Below are 19,431 nucleotides of genomic sequence, written 5' to 3' on the forward strand. Positions count from 1 at the left end.
GGTACACCAGATGGCAGTACCATTAACCAACCATTTTCTAGGAGCTTAATGTGAAGTGATTCTATGAATCCTCTTTCAAGGATTTATTATCCTGGCAAAACAGTCCTCTCATTTAGAAAGACTCTGTAGAAAAGTAAACATAAATAATTTGTAAGCGCTATGAAGAAATTTAAAGAAAAATAACTGTAAACAGATAAACAAGAGCCACATTGTATTCCTCGTAAATTTACTGTATAAACTCTGCAACAATCAACAAATAGTTCATTGAACAAGTCAACTCAAAATAATAGGAATTTATGGCCATGTTTGGAGAGGCTCTAGGACAATGATGGTGAATCTTTTTGGCACCGAGTGCCAAAAAGGTTACGTAGAAATGTTGCACGCTCTCATCAGAATCATGCTCCAGAAAAGCCAAACTTCCAGGTTCTATCGCGCACGGATGCCCAATGATCAGCTGGTTGTCGCGCATGCTCAGGCTGATTTTCGGCACTGCCACACGCGCGAAGGACAGCTGATTGTCACACACACATGCATGCCGGAAACAGGCAAGGCCATGCGTGCCAGGCGACATGGCTTTGTGTGCCACTTTGGGCACGCGTGCCATTGGTTCGCCATCACGGCTCTAGGAGAAAAGGGGTTAGGCCCCACATCTAGTAATGTGGTTGAGGTTTCCCACATCTGAATTATGCTAACAATCAATAGCTATTAAAAGTTCATCACCCTATGAAACAATGCTTAAAAACAATAAGCTATTTATATGTCGTATGTTGTGTAAATGTCAAATTTGTGTTTTAATAAAATTTATAATTTTTTTAATAAAAAAAAAAGTTCATCACTTATAAGCCATTTGTCATGGTTCTGAGTAATGCTCCCAATTAATTCAAGACTCTGAGGCTGTGGCTTTCTCAAAAGATCCTGTTTATTGTGGCTATTTACTAACACACTTGCAATATATCAATAAAACTCCAATCTCTGAATGATTAGAATCTTATTTAATCTTTATCCAAAGTTAAGATCGTGCTTCTTTTAAATTCCAAGAATTTGGAATGCTTGATAATAATCTTTCTGGAGAGCACCAATTGCTCTTACTCCATCAAAGACACACACTGTAGGTATCAAGAATGTACACAAAAATATGCTCTGACTTATTGGACCTAATTTTCCACAAGAATATGGTATTAAACAGCTATAAAATCTTTCTCACCACATAGGCATCTAAAAATGTCTAGAAAGAAAACCATTGAATACACTTAAACCTTATTCTCTCAGTGTGAGAACAAATAACTTGAATCAAGAGGCTAGGGAAAGCAAACAACTTCAAAGGATATTGGTCAAAAGGCACTGGAATTGCCTACTTTCTGGAATTAAATTGAGTTTAAGAACAAAATAGGAGCAATATAACAAATATATAAAGGTCACCCATTTACTTTATAAGAAATATGAAGTCTGCCATTCCATCTTGGAAAAGATACAATGAGAATATTTTTTTAAATGGCCACAAAGAATAACAAAGCAACATATGAACATTTCTAAATAATGTCCATCTTAACTTGGTACCACTTATCAATATAAAATCATTGTATTCTGTGGAAGTTAAATAAATACAAACTTATCTGAAAAATGAAGGCGAAGATAATGTGAATTTCTAGATGAGGACACTAATCTATGTCATCCATCCATCGTATCTTAGCAACTAAGTACTATTTCTCATCAAATTCCATCATGACCTCAATGATTTCTACTTCACCATCAAGTTTGAAGTAATAAAAGTCCACTTCCTTAATGTCACAATAAAACTGCACAATATAGGTAATCCTCAACTCACAACCACAACTGAGCCCAAAATTTCTGTTGCTAAGTGAGAAATTTATTAAGTGAGTTTTGTCCCATTTTATGACTTTTTTGTCAGATTTGTTAAGTGAACTACTGCAATTGTTAAATTGGTAACGTGGTTGTTAAGTGAATCTGGTTTTCCCATTGATTTTGCATGTCAGGTGATCGATCATGTGACCTTGGGATACTGCAATTGTTATAAATGTGAAAAATGGTCATAAGCCACTTTTTTCAGTGCTGTTGTAACTTTGAATGGTCACTAAGTGAACTGCTATAAATCGGGGACTACTTGTAGATGTATAGATATCAACATTCTTCAGGACAACCAGCACATCATTATGCAGACCAATGTGACTCCCATCTAGAATACACTCCCAAATCCATCATCTATAAATTCAGTAGACCGTATTACCTATCCAACAAGATCAATATACAGATCAATGCCTATATTAAAAGACAGACCACAAAAATAGATCAACAGAATATCATTGACTGTTACCTACAGCTTACAATCAAGCCATCCAAATGTATTATTAATAAGCTGCATCACATTCTGGACAATAACAATACCCTTTCTCAGGCAATGGGCAGCAGGTTCATGCATACATTAAAAACACCTTACTTGAATCAGATTCTTAGAAGCCACAAGAAATAACACAACCTTGGATCTAATGTCAGGATACTCTCAGATGTCTGTTTGTTTCCACACTTCACACACAAGATTAGAATGCTTTTGCATATTCTTCTTCTGTTATGATATATGCTATCATCTGTCATCAATGCCCCTTTTTATGTAGGACAAGCAAACCAAACTTCAACCAAAATAATTAATGGACAAAAGTTTGACTTCAGAATTCAAAACATGGACAATATGATATCCAAGCATTTCAGTCACCCATGACACTCACTTCATCACAGATCTCAAAGTATCCATTCCGGTAAAAATCAAACCTACTAGCACAATTGAGATATTTATGCACTTACATAGACCAACAGGTTTTAGGCTACAGGTTCTCCTTGAAATCAAGGTTCTCCTTGATTTAGGACCACAATTGAGTCCAAAATTTCTGTTGTTAAGTGAGACATTTGGTGAGTTTTGCCTCATTTTACGACCTGTCTTGTCACTGTTATTAAGTGAATCACCACAGTTGTTAAATTAGTAACTGAGTTGCTAACTGAATCTGGCTTCCCCATTGAATTAGCTTGTCAGAAGATCACAAAAGGTGATCACATGACCCTGGGATATTGCAACCATCATAAATTTGAACCAGTTGCCAAGTATCTGAATTTTGGTCACGTGGTCATGAGGATGCTGCAACTGTTGTAAGTGTGAAAAATGATCATAAGGCACTTTTTTCAGTGCCATTGTAACTTTGAATGGTCACTAAATGAACTGTTGTAAGTTGAGGACTGCCTGTACTTCAGAAGATTTTAACACACACAGTGGGGTTTTAACACATCACAATTGTTAATTATTGTTGTGGCCCATCAGCGGCCTGTGTGGATTGTAGCTGATTCTGACAGCGAGGAGGCTGGTGTGGTGTTGCGCCAGCAGCCTGTGCAGCTGGCACCCAAGTCAGACAATGAGAAGGCTGGAGAAGATGTGGTGCCAGAGGCAGGGATTCAGCCAGGGCCTTCAGAAGCTCCTTTAAGTGAAGAGGACGAAGGAGGAGCCTCTTCTCGATGCACGGGCGTGCAGAGTTGCCAAAAGGCAGGAGTGGCTCCTCAGGAGGAGGTCTCCTCGAGAGTAAGGCTTAGGGCTAATTGGGCACTCCCTTAGCCTATTTAAGGAGGAACGCTGACTGAAGCAAGTTGTAGGGAACAACTTTAGTTCACTCTACTTCACGTCTGGATTCTCTGCACATGGCTTCTGTCCTTTCTGCCAACCTTTGTAAGATTGTGATTACTTTATCTTTGGTTTCTTGTAGGCTGTTTAAAAAGTTTATAAACAGCCTTTGTTTTGAAAAAGACTGAGTTATTTTAGTGAATTAAGTTTTGCACAAACTTTGTGTGTGCTGTGTTCTTTGGGATCCGTAGCTGGGGCAGAACAATTTATTTTTATTTATTTATTTATTAGATTTTTATACCGCCCCCTCTCCCGAAGGACTCGGGGCGGTGAACAGCCAAAGTTAAAAACATACAATATAAACAATTAAAATACGTTTAAAACAGAATTAAATCTAAAATGGCTCCCCAATTTAAAACGCCTTACCCATACCCCTATAAATAAGACGAATTTAAAATTTAAAAATTTAAAATTTCCACATTTAAAAAGGGGGAAGATTTAGGCCAGGCCAGCTTGATAAAATAGAAAAGTCTTAAGCGCGCGGCGGAAGGTGCGCAGATCCGGGATCCTACGTATCTCCGGGGGGAGCTCGTTCCAAATTGTAGGTGCCCCCACAGAGAAGGCTCTCCCCCTAGGGGCCGACAGCCGACATTGTTTGGCCAACGGCACCTGGAGGAGCCCCTCTCTATGGGAGCGTACTGGCCGGTGGGAGGCTATTGGTGGTAGCAGGCGGTCCCGTAAATAACCAGGTCCTAAGCCATGGAGCGCTTTAAAGGTGATAACCAGAACCTTGAAGCGCACTCGGAAGACCACCGGGAGCCAGTGCAGCTCACGCAGGAGAGGTGTCACATGGGAACTCCATGTCGCTCCCATCACCACCCGCGCGGCCGCACTCTGCGCCAGTTGGAGCCTCCGAGTGCACCTCAAGGGGAGCCCCATGTAGAGAACGTTGCAGTAGTCCAGACGAGAAGTAACGAGGGCATGAGTGACTGTGTGTAGGGAGTCCCGATCTAGATAGGGACGCAACTGGCGGATCAGGCGAACCTGATGAAAAATCCTCCCGGACACGGCCGTCACATGCTCTTCTAATGACAGCCGTGAATCCAGGAGGACACCCAAGTTGCGAGCCCTATCCGTGGGGGCCAATGATTCGCCCCCAATAGTCAGCGATGGCATTAGCTGACTATATCGGGACGTCGGAAACCACAGCCACTCGGTCTTGGATGGGTTGAGCCTGAGCCTGTTCCTCCCCATCCAGATCCGTACGGCCTCCAGGCACTGGGACATCACTTCAAGGGCATCGTTGGGTTGGTCCGGGGTTTGATAAGGTACTGTTTGATTGTTTGATAAGGTACTCACCAGGAACCTGTATTTATATAACCATCCTGCTTTCTGTTCTCCTTCCCCTGTCTCATCCCAGTTTAAAACGTGTATCAGTTTAGCTACTTCATACATTTGATAAAGTGAGCTTCGGCTCGTGAAAGTTTTTACCTTTTCATAACATTTATTATGCTGTCTGAAATGCTACAGACTTCTTTTAACTTTGAACCAAGTACTAGAGATTGTAAAGGAAATGTGAGAGACATGCTATTCCTTCCCAGGCTTTCAGTTACTTTAGACTAATTCTTCTATCTGAATATTATTAAGTGAATGAGAGTTGGGCTTGAAACACCCGTTATTTGCCATTAAAAAGTACACATTTGCTTGTTTGTTTACACATTCATTCATTTATTCAAGTAATAATACATTGAATGGACCAATGAGACAAAATTTTAAAAGTCATGCTTAAGCATATTGGATTTGGGCTGAAATAATCCAGATCACCACTAGATACCAGCAAAGGAAAATGTAAATTGTTTATTTTGATTCCAGCTAGTGGTTGGCTATTTTCTTTCATTTTGTTTTGCACCTCCTGATTTGTGACACTAGCTTAAGCACACTAATCTTTTTCCTAATGCATTACTTCAAGAGACATTATGTCCATCAGGAGTCTTGTTTTGTTTTGCTTTAATCCATTGTTCTTGCTTCTGATTAAGTCTCATTCAGTACAGCCACAATCAATCTTTTAATCCATTTTCAAGCACTATTTCTCAAAAGCTTCCAGCTGTGAATTTTTAATTCTCTAAGGAGCCAAACAGGCTTTGACACAGAATCCTGAAAAAAAGGGTTTCTATATAATCAAATAATCCCACACAGATTTATAGTATTATAGTATCACAGAATTAAAAAGGACCACAGACAAGCTAATCAAAGCTCCAGTTCAATTGCAATAGCAATAGCACTTAGATTTATATACCACTTCGCAGGGCTTTACAGCCCTCTCTAAGCGGTTTACAGAGTCAGTTTATTGCCCCCAACAATCTGGGTTCTCATTTTACTGACCTCACCAACCTTGAGCTGGTGAGAATCGACCTGCAGGTAGCTGGTAGTCAGCAGAAGTAGCCTGCAGTATTGCACTCTAACCACTGTGCCACCACAGCTCAATGCTATACCATCCACTAAAGAATTTCTGACAGATGACCTTCAGCCTCTGAAGACTTCATGTAAAGTGAAAATTTACGATTTTGTGCGGCAGTCTATTCCACTGCTGACAGCTTATTCAATAGAAAATTCAGGTTCTAGCCTGAAACTTCTTCCTCGTAGGTTTAACTCACTGATTCTGATCCTGCACTCTGGAGCAATAGGAAATTACGCCCACTCTCTTTTCTATGAGTCATCCTTTCAGATATAGGAAGACGGCTATTGTAAGTCTCACCCGTTATCTCTTTTTCAGGCTAAAAATACCCAGATCCTTTAATCATTCCTCTTAGGATTTATTTACCAGCACCTTTACCATCTTGGTAATCCTCCTCTGAACTTACTCCAATTTGTTATTGTCCTTTTTGAACTGTAGTTCCCAGAACAGGACACAATATTCCAGACTGGTTCCTCAAGGAGGACCTATTAAAAGACAGGCTACAAAAAAACAGAACAAGACAAGGACCTGCTTTTACTGATTCTGACTGAAGTTCAAAACCTCCTTAAGCTCTAAAACTCCTGTTGTTCAAAGCTTTCTTTGAAAAGTAGATCAAAATCGTCCTCTATAAAGTAAGACCATAATTTCTAAGCCTTCAGCTTGCAGTTTGCCTCCTCGTCATTTTACTCCTGCTTTCTTTTTAAACGAACCTGTTCACAATTGTGGGAAAAATAATGGCTGCCTAATGTGACAGCACAATCCACACACAAGGGTAAAGTAGTAGCATAATTCAACTGTCTGTAGATGAACCCAAAATACATCAAATGATGCCATGCATGATCAATAGAGCTGGAATTGCTAACTGTTGGAGGAGAGGTGAAACTATGGAGAAGGGAGAGTAATATGGAATGGAGTTTATAAGGAGAAGAATTTCATGCTGATACATTCTGTCACAAGACTAACCTATTCTGTACCCACCTTAAATTCTTCATTCAGAAGTAGCAGAATCAATTATCCAGAAAACACAATGAGTTTCATTACATGAAATTAACAACATCTTTATGAACATCAATGAACATGAATTCTCATATCGGTGAGAAGCAGTTTTTCATTTTCTATTCATTCCTGAGTTTCAAGCGTATATGCCATGGAAGAAAGGCTATTAAAGTACAATATCTTTTTTTAAAAAAAGATAATTATGCTTTGTCAGTTTTAGCTTTCCTTTCCCATTTAATAAGCATAATGAAAGTTAAAATACATTAATACCCATTTTGCACAAAATCAACATCTGTCTCAATAGCAATAATTAACATGGCTTATTTAGAGTATTTATGCAACGACTTAAAACTTATTAAAAACTGTTTGCACACTTTTACCTTACTATAAACTACTTAGAGAGACTGATACTCAGAAATGCTGATATAAGTAGGGAAAGGGGTGTGACAGGAAGGAAGGAAACCAAAACAGCAGCACTCTCTGCTATCTTTAAATGACAAAATAAACGTTAAAAACCACCCAAAGAAATTCCTAAGGAACCCACACTAACTTGATGGCATATAGTATACACCAATCAGTTTATTCAGTTATTTGCTCAAATTCCCTATTTATTTCATTCCAAAACTTTCCTGGTGATATATTGCGCAAAGCAGTACAGGTAGTCCTTGACTTATGACTGTTTGTTTAATGACAGGTCAAAGATACAATCATCTCCCCAAAAGTGACTTATACCATGTCTTCAGTGTTACCAATGTGGCATCTCATCCCTATTGGGATTTGGATGCTCGGCAAATAGAATCAGCGATGCAAGCCAGATTCACTAAACGACTGTGGGATTTGTTTTAACAACCACAGTAAAAATGGACATAAAATCAGGTTATGACTTACTTAATAATTGAATCACATAGCAACTGAAATTCCAATCCAATTGTGGTCATAAGTCAAGGACTACCTGTAGCCATAATTCCCATCTTATTTTGTCCATCTTAAACTCTCAGCATGTACAGGCAATTCCTAACTTCAATGTCATTCCCAAGGAACGGAATGTTCTGTCTTGCCTTCTAACCCTCAGTCAGAACATAAATGGGTCTCATGAAATTTCAGATAAAATTGTGCAAAGATGTTCCACTCGGTATTTAAAATGATACACATGTTGTGATGCGGCTGTCTTCAATAGCTCCATATCTGATTTTATGTGACTTGTCACCTTCAAGTGGGCCAGGCAAATGGGTGCCATGCCAATATCAGAGAAAATGTAGGAGTAATAGCTATAGTTATGGTCATGTACTATGAACAAAACCCAACACTGTTGCCTGCATCGCCTTCCACTTTAATATAAATAGCAAGCATCCATGTGGAAGGCTGAAGCAAAGATGGCGAGATACAATAAATGCGGACATGAAAAAAGCCCAGTTAGATCTGGATATTGCATTTGATCACACAAGATGGCACATTGATCCAAAAAAGCAGACCTCCCACCTGCTGGAAAGTGCTAGGAGGAGGAGGAGGTGGAGGAGGAGGAGGATATGACCATGTGTCATGACCCCATTGGAGCCCAGTTCAGAGAAGGCATTAGAACTGGGACCATCCAACAGGGATGGCAAGTCTCCCTTGACATGATTGGAGAGGCCAGGGGATGAGCACAATGTTGTCTCAGGTCCCTCAGGCATCAGGGGAGATGGTCAACCAGACAGAGAGCTGCCTGCCTTCACAGACACAGGAGAGGATTTACTGCTGACAGACAGTGGTGCTGATAGGCAGCAGATACCCACTGATGAGCTGCCTCCTCCACTGATCCAAGGGCATGGAGAACACAGTGTAGGTAAGCTCAGAGAACGGTTGCAAGGCTACTCGGAGACGTTCACCCTGCCCCACCTCACAAGGAACACCTGGAGTGGAGTGATTTACGGAGAAGCCATGGGGAGTTAGTCTTCAGTAGGAACAATTGTTTATTTTGGATTACACTCCCCTGCCTTTTTGCCTTGCCTTAACGGACTGCTTTTGTCCTTTTCTTTGTTTTACCTTTAGAACTGCCTTTGTCTTGTACCTTATCATTAGTCTAAGGACTGTCATTTGTCTTATGCCTGGACTTTGCCATGTGGACTTTCCTGGTAACATATGGACTGTTGTTTGGGGGACTGAAGGTGACTGCCTTCAGGGTAGCATGGGGTGGAGCCTTATTGGTCATTGGATGGCCATTTGCTGAAATTGAGAGCAATAAAGGACTCTCTAGAGGCCTGCCTTGCCTTGCCCACCTGGGTCAGAACATCATGCTTAGGGCCAGGACTACTGTTGTACATGTGGAAAAACACAACAGCTAAGTTGGAGGATACTTCCTTCCTCAATGAAGATAAACAAGTACTGCATCCATCATTGCTGGTTTCCTCCGTATACTCAGATTTTGTAATACATCTCAGCACGACAGCCAGAATTCTTTTTAAAGCCAAAAAATGTATTTAAGAAGTCTCTGGTGGGGGAAGATTGATTAACAACAGCACATTTGGATGGAAGTACCTACATTTCTGCCAAATCTTCCATCAATCCAGTGAGATTAATCTTTGAGATTTGCTACCTACAGCTGGGTTAAATAATAGTTTATTGCAAGACAGATCCCCTGGGCAGAATGGTCAATATCACATTTGGATGAAACAAGTTATGCACAGGCTTTTCTAGTATAAACAAGTGAAATACAAAAGTAGAAAAAGCTACAGCTAACAACTGAGGACTTTTCAGCTAACCATTTGCACACTTCAGCAGTTCTCGTTTTGAACGGAAACTTACTTCTATGTAAAGATCTTTAGGATGAGGGTATACACTCAGATACGTGCAAGAAGTCCAATAATACTTGAACCACTCCTAAGAACATAGGGAATATAATGACTACAAGGAACCAGGGATCACAGATAACTATCAAAGTAAACACAGTTCAAAATCTTCTCTTTACAGTGTTTGAGAGTTTAGGCAGGTTTTCAAGGAGATAAATGGAGCCTTCCAAAGGTGTAAGGCAGCATTATAATCCTTTAAAAAAAAAAGAATCCTCCAAGAACTGGCTGGTGGAAGTTGTTCTTTTATAACCTAACACAAATGCTTGATATGGACCTTAAGGCATCAAATGTTTTCTGTGTCTGAAATATATGGTCATACATCCACCCACACATTTCACAGTGTTTTTCAGACCACAAAGCTAATTTAATCTGCTAATGTAGGAAACTTTTTTTTAAAAAAAAAACCCCTACTTTCAAAATAAGAGAAAAACTCTGGAGGGATAAAATGAAGTAAAAAAGATCTTAACTATCCACCTCATTCTAAAGGAAGGAACTATTTTATTGAGAGAAAGAAAGGATTCAAGAACAGATGTAATTTCAGTAAGAGGATTAGATCTCTTTTCCTATCAATTGTATATTTTCTGCTGTAGAAATGAAGAATAAGAGCGGAAGATGCTCACAATAATAAGGTTAGTTTATATGAAACTATGGTGTCCACATTTCTAAATCATTACTATTATCCTTTTAGAGCAGAGGTGGAAAAGGATGGCCCTTTTATGACTTATAAACTTCAACTCTCAGAATTCCTGAACCAGGATGCCCCCTTTTATGACTTGCGGACTTCAACTCCCAGAACCCTGAGCCAGCTCAGGAATTCTGGGAGTTGAAATCCGCAAGTCATAAAAGGGCCATTGTTCCCCACCCCTGTTTTAGAGATAGTGAACAGGACCTTTTGCTGAAATCAAAACTTTGCAAAAGAGTTTCCAATAATCAGAATCAAGACTAACATAAAACTCGACATTTTAACCTGTAAATCTAATGACCGGCATGTTCAGATACTCTTTAAGTTTAAATAGACAAAAATAATCACAGCATTAGTTACTTGCTGAAGCTTCCAGTTTGCGTTTATGAGGTGGGTCTTCAATGATCCGGTTAATATCACCACGGTTCTTTAGATCCACTGGTTTCTCCCATACTGACAATTGCATTGTAGGGTTGAAGAAGAAGACTCGATCATCTCCAGTCCAGACTATACACCTATTTCAATCAATAAACTAGGCTTAGAGAGAATTTCAGAAACAGTTCAGAAAAAAATAAAATACTTGCATTGACGATTCACTATTAACAGTAGATGAACTATAATTTAATTCATAGGCCATGATTCACACATTTAGCTAATGCTTAGCTTTGTTTTATTGAGCTATGTGAATCCAATCATTGCATCTTTAAATCTGTAGATTATGTCCTGTTGTTTTTTGTGACCATAGGTGTACTGAATAAACTATAGTTAAACAAACAACTTTTTCAGTGGTGGGATCCTCCTAGTTTAACAACCGGTTTGGTGATCATGCAATTTACTGCGCGGGTGTGCGCAGTTTCAAGAAATCTTCACTTCCTGGTTTCTTCGGAGGAGTAACACAGCTGATCCGCGTGGCAATCTGCTCTACCGTGCAAATCAGCTGAGAACATTAAGGTTGGAAAATAGTATGGGTGGGTGGGCCCATCTGAATGTCGGGATGAACCAGTTTGCTCCCAGCTGCTTGTTGGAGATACAGGTTTGCCTGAACCGGTCTGAATCAGTAGAATCCCACCCCTGCACTTTGACACTGCTTGCCGTACAAGTAATTGTTTGTTCTCTCATATTATTGTTCAGAACAATGGCAAGAAAACGAACTTTTCCAAAGTCCTATTTCTTCAATCAAAATTGACTTCTATAGGTTGTTAGTTTCTTAAGCAATGAAAATTTGCACATTACTGAGCAAACAGCTTGGGGGGGGGGCAAATTAAACCAGTGGAATAGGAACAAAAGTCTTAATCACTTTCCCTGGTAAGAAAAGATTCGTCATAGCTACATTTCAATTACTTTAAAACTTTAGAAGGTAAACTGTGGCTCAGCCACATAATGCATAATTTGGAAGATATTATAGGACCATGTGTCTTATAATATCTTCTTTACTGATCTGGCATACAGCAGCAAGTTGCAAATTTATTTCAGACTAACAGCCTGAAATATTTTTTTTGCCCCTTCACAAATTGTTTCATGATCACTACACATATGTTAATAAAGTAATATTCACAATTAATGTTACTTTAACAGCAATAATAGTTCAAAAATAAATACTGAGAGCAGATGGAATGTGGAGATCGAAAACTGAGTAACACATTGGAAACCCGAGATTCAGGATCCATGATATCAGCACAAATAGCTCTAATTAACACAAACACAATTAGATCTTACTCGTTAGAGGCTATAATTAATTTCATTGAAATTTATAACATACAATTATTTGAGAATTGCTGCACTCAGAACTGTCATCATCCTCATTGCATCGTTCATTTTTGATATGCTGATTCTTTAAGTTTCCGACAACCAACTGTTATTTTGATAGCATAATTCAAATGAATACTTATTCCAACAAGGCTATTTGATTCTGGTATATGGAAGACTGTCTTGTTTTTTTGTTTTGTTTTCTGTTGTTTTCTATTGTTTTTTTTAAAAAGAAAGATATATGAAAAATCTTAGAAAGTCTTAGAAAAAAGCAAGAATGTCTGAAATGTGGAATGATAACATAGTGATTTGTATAATACTTCTTTCCATAATTCATTGAATTAACAAGGGGAATGGAATTCCACTAATAATCCAATGTTTATACCATCATATTGTTGATTTAAAGCTGATAGACTGAAATCATGATCATGCAAAACAATTCATCTGAATGTTGGGACAAACCGGTTCGCTCCCAGCTGATTGTCGGGGCTACTGGTTCTCCCAAACTGGTCTAAACCAGTAGAATCCCATCCCTACACTTTGTACACTGCTTGCCATACAAGTAATTGTTTGTTATCTCATATTATTGTTCAGAACAATGGCAAGGAGATTAACTTTTCCACAGTCCTATTTCTTCAATCAAAATTGACTTCTATAGGTTGTTAGTTTCTTAAGCAATGAAAATTTGCACATTACTGAGCAAACAGCTTTATGGTCATGCAAAACACTTCCAATTTATGTTAATGTCTCTCTGTGTGTATGGTTTTGACAGATGGATCAATAGAAAGGCTGAACACTGGAGAATTGATGCTTTCAAATTGTGGGGCTGGAGAAATCTCTTGAAAGTCCTTTGGATTGCAAATACTTTGGCCATCAAATGAGAAGAGAGGAGTCATTGGAAAGGATCCTGATGTTGGGAAAGACTGAAGGCAAAAGGAGAAGGGGGCAGCAGATGCAAAGAGTCAGACACAAGTTAGCAACTGAACAACAACAACAACAACAACAACAACAACAACAACAACATATGTATATAAAATAAACCGAGACAAGATTAGTAGAAAAGAAATTAATCTGAAAGCAAGTCACAAAGTTACACACAAATATGAATGCTTACTTTCAAACTTTAATTGTTGATTCACTAGAACAACAAGTGGAATCAAATACCAAAGCTATTTTGTAAATATTGAACTCTGGAAAATAAAGATTTAAAAATATTTTGGGAAAATGATGTTGCATAAAATTTGTACAAACCATGAAGCCCAAGAGAGTTTATGGACGAAATAAGGCTTTATTTATTTATTAGTCATGTTTCTAGGCTGCCAACTGCCAGATGATTCTGGATGGCTCTACAGACTAAAAACACAGTAAAATGTAAAAAAAAACAAACAAACAAACAAACAAACAAACCAAAAAAAACAAGAGACCATAAAATTTAACTGCCATACGGAAGGAAATCTCCAACACACACACACACACACACACACACACACACACACACACACACACAACACACACCATACCTCAACAGCACTAAAAGAACCTGCCTGAACCAGCTAGACTCAAGATACCACAAGGAAGACAAGGTGAAGGCCATGTGGATTTCCAGTACAATACCATTCAAAGAGCAAGTGCAATGATAGAGTTGGCCCACTCTGTGGTCCTAGAAGATGAACCTGTTTAATCAATGGACCCAGAACAGGATGCTACTGTCTGAGTAAAGGATGAATAGATACCATGGGAGACAATCAGTCCTTCAAATTATTAGGCCCTATACCATGGAGAGCTTTAGGTCATAACCAGTATCTTGACTTGCCTCTGAAAACCAACTACAACTTATGCTGTAGGGTTGTTACATGGCTACAACAACGCTTGCCCATCACTGCTCATGCTACTGTATTCTCTATATTCTGGATATTCTAGTTATTCTTCAAGGGCATCCTCATATAGAACAGGTTGTAGTAGTCCAACTGTAAATAACTAAAGCATTAGCAACCATGAGGGGCTCCTTTCTAACCAGGAATGGGCATAAATGAATATAAACTGAACCTGTGCAAAGTCCTTCTTAACCATAGCTGACACCTGCTTGTCAATGGAGTTTAGGAAGATCCCCCAAATTGTGCAAGGTTTGAGTAGGCAGTGCATCCCCACTCAGGATTAAAGGTGGGAAATCTCCAGAACCAGGAGGACAGAAAACTGAAAGTTACCTGGTCTTGTCAGGCTGACTTTGAGATTTTTCCTCCCCATTCAGACCTCCAAAAAACCTCCAGACTGTGTGGCAAAAATTTGACAGGATTGTTTGGTAGATAAGGGGTTAAAATGTTCATCTGACTATCCTCAGCATCCTGAATTGATGTATGATCTTCCAAATGGATGGGTGACCTTTCCTGATGACCTCATGTAGATGTTAAACAAGAGAGGTGAAAGTGTCAAGCCTTGAGACACCCCACAAACAGGGAGTTTGGGGTTTGATCTCTCCCTTTCTAATCAATACTGGCTGGAACTGGCTTTACAGAAAGAAATAAAAATGTCATAACATTAGGTTCAAATAAATCCCTATATTGTATATATGTGGACAAGTTAAAAGGAGATTAAGCAATGGGAAGATAATTTAATTATCACACAATACATACTTTAATGACTTAATTCCATATTGATGGAAATACCTAAAAAGAATTATTTGAAGCAATTTTTAATTACCTCATGTGTAATATCTAATTTTCTATTTTGGAACTAAAAGTATAGAGGGGGAAATAGTGGGAGATTATCTTATTACAAATATGAATAATTTTAGTGTATGCTTCTTCCCTAACTGTTGTAATAACATTTAGAAGAAAAAACATCCTCCACATCTTTTGTGTTTTAGAGATATGACTCACAGTATATCTCACCAGTGTTGTTAATCATCTTCAAAAATGAACATGCACCACTAACCAAGCTTTTGGATCACAGTAGATCACAGTCAAGTTGTAGAAAGCTTAAAGAGCAAGAAGCTAAATAACTATGAATGGGAGCATGCACACCAACAAGCTAGTATTTGAGAAGCATTGGGAGCAGGGGATACATTAATTTAATTTAAGTATTTATTATTTAACTCATTTAACAAAAGATTAAATCACTGTCTTGGCTACAATAAATATCAAATGATAGAAAGCAAAGAGACTGAAACCTAGACAGTATGTTGAATGCTACCAATAAACAATAAACAGATGTTATTGCCTTCACTTACAATCAAGATTTTCCCTTACGTCAAATATTATTTTTTTCTGATCCTTTACTTCCTTCGCTTATCAAGTCCACTTGTCCAATAAAATTAGTTTTGCGAGGAAGGCAAGTGTAGTGAATCAGTGGGGGCTAATGTAAATTATACTGATTTAATGAAAGCTTCTGGGAACAATATGATTTGATATGGCGTTATCTATCCTCCAGAATCCAAATCAGCAGTCCTATAAGTTAATAATAACAATAGAGATTGTGCAAGGAATTTCTAGAGAAAGAAATGGCAGACAAAAGATGATCTCAGCAAAGAATGAAGAGCTTTGTTCAAACTTTTCTGGACAAGAAGTCTTGAGATCATCCACAAGTGCTCCACAAAATTGCTTCTTATGAAGAGATCACAAGATAGAACTCCCAGGTGGGCTGAAAGCTCAAGGAGAAGAAGGAATAGTCATCTTGCTCAAACTTAGGTCGATCCCTTTGAAAAGACCTTACATTTACATGCTTCCTTTTCTAATTATTGTTGTTAACTTCTTTTCAGTTATTAGAAATCTTGGATTGGCATATTTGATTGTACTGGGTGAGTTTTTCTTCAATACTCTGCAGAACAAGTTTTAACTACAAGTTTAAGAACTTTAAAAACTTTTTGAATAAATAGCAAAAGGGTGATTAAAACTTTGATATTAGAAAGTTACAAATGGACTAAGAATCAAAATAAATTTGAAATAAGATTTTGGAATTAACTATAAATAATTCTTCCCATGGGAAAATACTTTACTTTTATTTATTTATTTTTAAACATAAGGTAAGATTTTTTTTTTTAAATGGACCTTAGAAAGAATTAAAGATTTCAATTAACGAAGAACTTACAATTACAGAATGGAGCAAAACATTTTAAATGGACTCAGAAATTCATATTAATAGTGTCAACAAAGACACTTCCAATTTTACGTGGGAGAAAACCTGAATAACCAAGATATATATATCTATATATCTATATATCTATATATCTATATATCTATATATCTATATATCTATATATCTATATATCTATATATCTATATGTTTTTCTTCTAGCCAGGTTTTCCCTACGTAACCAAGGTTTTTTTTTTGTAGCTCCAGCTCAGTAGAATCACATCTACTTGGTTCTGGGCTTTTTTCCTTTCTAACAGCTAGCAAGCTCTAACTGCTAGGAGGGAGACCTAAATAGATCCATTTCTAGCTCGTTTGCTTTCATCAGTAGGCCACACCCATATCTTATGTATCCTCCCTGTAAAGGTACAGTATCAATTTTCTTACTTCTTCGTAGGGTTTATATGTGTTTTTCTTCTAGCCAGGTTTTCCCTACGTAACCAAGGTTTTTTTTTGTAGCTCCAGCTCAGTAGAATCACATCTACTCGGTTCTGGGCTTTTCTCCTTTCTAACAGCTAGCAAGCTCTAACTGCTAGAGGGGAGACCTAAATAGATCCATTTCTAGCTCGTTTGCTTTCATCAGTAGGCCACACCCATATCTTATGTATCCTCCCTGTAAAGGTACAGTATCAATTTTCTTACTTCTTCATAGGGTTTATGTGTGTTTTTCTTCTAGCCAGGTTTTCCCTACGTAACCAAGGTTTTTTTTTTTTTTTTTTTTTGTAGCTCCAGCTCAGTAGAATCACATCTACTTGGTTCGGGGCTTTTTTCCTTTCTAACAGCTAGCAAGCTCTAACTGCTAGGGGGAGACCTAAATAGATCCATTCTAGCTCGTTTGCTTTCATCAGTAGGCCACACCCATATCTTATGTATCCTCCCTGTAAAGGTACAGTATCAATTTTCTTACTTCTTCTTCAGAGAGGGAGAGAGAGAGAGAGAGAGAGGGAATTGTCCTAAAGATGCGAGTTCCAGGTATAGTTGTAGAAGAAGCGATAGACATCACAATCTCCGGAACGTTTAAAAGTTTATATATATATATATATATATATATATATATATATATATATATATATATATATATATATATATATGTGTGTGTGTGTGTGTGTGTGTGTGTGTGTGTGTGTGTGTGTGTGTGTGTGTGTGTGTATGTATGTATGTATGTATGTATGTATGTATGTATATATATGTATATATATATATATATATATATATATATATATATATATATATATATAAAGAAACCAAGATTGGATTTACAAAAGATGATTTTATATTGGACAATCTTGTGAGAATGGAGAAAGGAAAATGAAATTACAGTAGATTTAGTTCTAGGGCCTTATTTGAATAGATATTCAAATTGTTAGAAGTAAAAGGAAAGAATATAAAGTTGATTTATTTGATCAAAGTTAAAATACATTTGGTGTTATTTCTCATAGCCCTTAATGGACTTTTGCTGACTATTTTTGCTGAAATTTTGCTGGATTTGTTTATAAATTATAAATGAGGAAATGCTAAGTTAAAATTGTTTTTATTTTTGTGTTGGAACTTGAAAATCAATGTCTTTTTTTTCTGCTTCTCATTTTTTTCATTTTTGCATCTTTTTATTCTTTTATCTTTTTTAAAATTTGCATTAGGTTTTATTATTATAACTATAATCTTACATTGTATTAACAGATGATCACAGTCTCTATAGCTGAGTTCTTCTTTTAGATGGAGTATAAAATCCAAGAGCAATGCAGGGATGTTTGAGGAATGCTGACTTAGCATATTCTGATAATACTTTTTCTGTACCTGCCAGATGGGCAACTATGGTATCAGTCATTCCCCAGCATTTAGGTGAATAGAGAGAGGCAAATATGTCATACACGCTCACTGGTCCTTGAAAGAAACATTTAAGCTATTAAGACTTGGTTGCAACAAAATATCCACCTTTTCTATTTTGGAGAATGACTATTGTAATTCAAATTATTGTACTCATTTGATTACCACTATTTAATTACAAAAAATATTCTACTGTGAGCCTTTTCCACCCAGGAACCATTTGATTCTAGGAAGCTATGGAAGAAATATGTACATTGTTCATAATTATAGATGTGAATCCAAAATAGGACAATTCTGAACACTTAGGGATAATGATAGGTATACATGGCATTGGATTGACTTAAAAATAAGCCAAGCTATTTCCCAAATGATCCAGAAAACGGCTTGGTTCATTGCCAAACTAAGCCAAGCCAAATTTGATTCTGTCCCTCTCAACATGTTTGACAGTCATAAATTGTTATGTCTCCCAGATGCCTGGTTGTTAAGTGTCAGCTTCATTCATTCATTTGCATGTGACTAGAAAATATCTCTCCTGTGGAGCTCACAGTGAGTTAAATAAGCAGGATGTACCTGTTAAAATGGATGGGGAGGAGCCCAGCCCTCAGATTGTATTACTGAGACCACATTCTGCATATAGGTTTTGCTACCAGGACCAGCTGTTTTGGGAGATGAAATAATTTAATTCTCTCTTTTTAGTTAATTGAGGTAGGATAGACCAGGGGTGTCAAACTGGCATCGTCATGACAGTGTCACATGACGTATTGGGACTTTTTTCTCCTTCACTAAACCAGGTGTAGGGGTGGCCAGTGCATGATGCATCCGGCCCACAGGCCAGGAGTTTGACAGCCCTGGGATGGACTATCAGAATGAATAAAGAGATTTAAAGAAGCAGAAGCTATCTAGAGCCATTTTTCCCCTTCATATTTGACAGTAATGTAAAGAAGCAGAAGCAATCTAGAACCTCTACTTCCCTTCATATTTGACAGTATCTGAAAGGGATCTTAAAAAGGATTTACTTTCCATGGTATGTGGATAAGCAATGATGGAGAAATGTTCAGCCCACAATTCCCATGTGTCTGGCAAGTCCAGGCTGACAATGTCAAGGTCAAATTGAATTTTGCAGGTGGATATTGGAGAGATTTCATGCTTTTGACATCCT

General features: G+C 37.8%; 1 protein-coding gene across 1 annotated transcript in view; it reads right to left on the reverse strand.

Annotated features, from left to right (window-relative positions):
* TCERG1L (transcription elongation regulator 1 like) overlaps positions 1-19,431 on the reverse strand; it is a 182,166-nt gene that overhangs the window by 26,135 nt on the left and 136,600 nt on the right. The window contains exon 8 of the mRNA XM_070946006.1: positions 10,938-11,092. Coding sequence (XP_070802107.1) covers positions 10,938-11,092 — 155 coding nt within the window. The remainder of the gene's footprint in view (positions 1-10,937; positions 11,093-19,431) is intronic.

The sequence above is a fragment of the Pituophis catenifer genome, unplaced genomic scaffold (genome assembly GCF_029215685.1).
Source record: "Pituophis catenifer annectens isolate HBS135680 unplaced genomic scaffold, rPitCat1.0.hap2 SCAF_6, whole genome shotgun sequence".
Taxonomy (NCBI): domain Eukaryota; kingdom Metazoa; phylum Chordata; class Lepidosauria; order Squamata; family Colubridae; genus Pituophis; species Pituophis catenifer.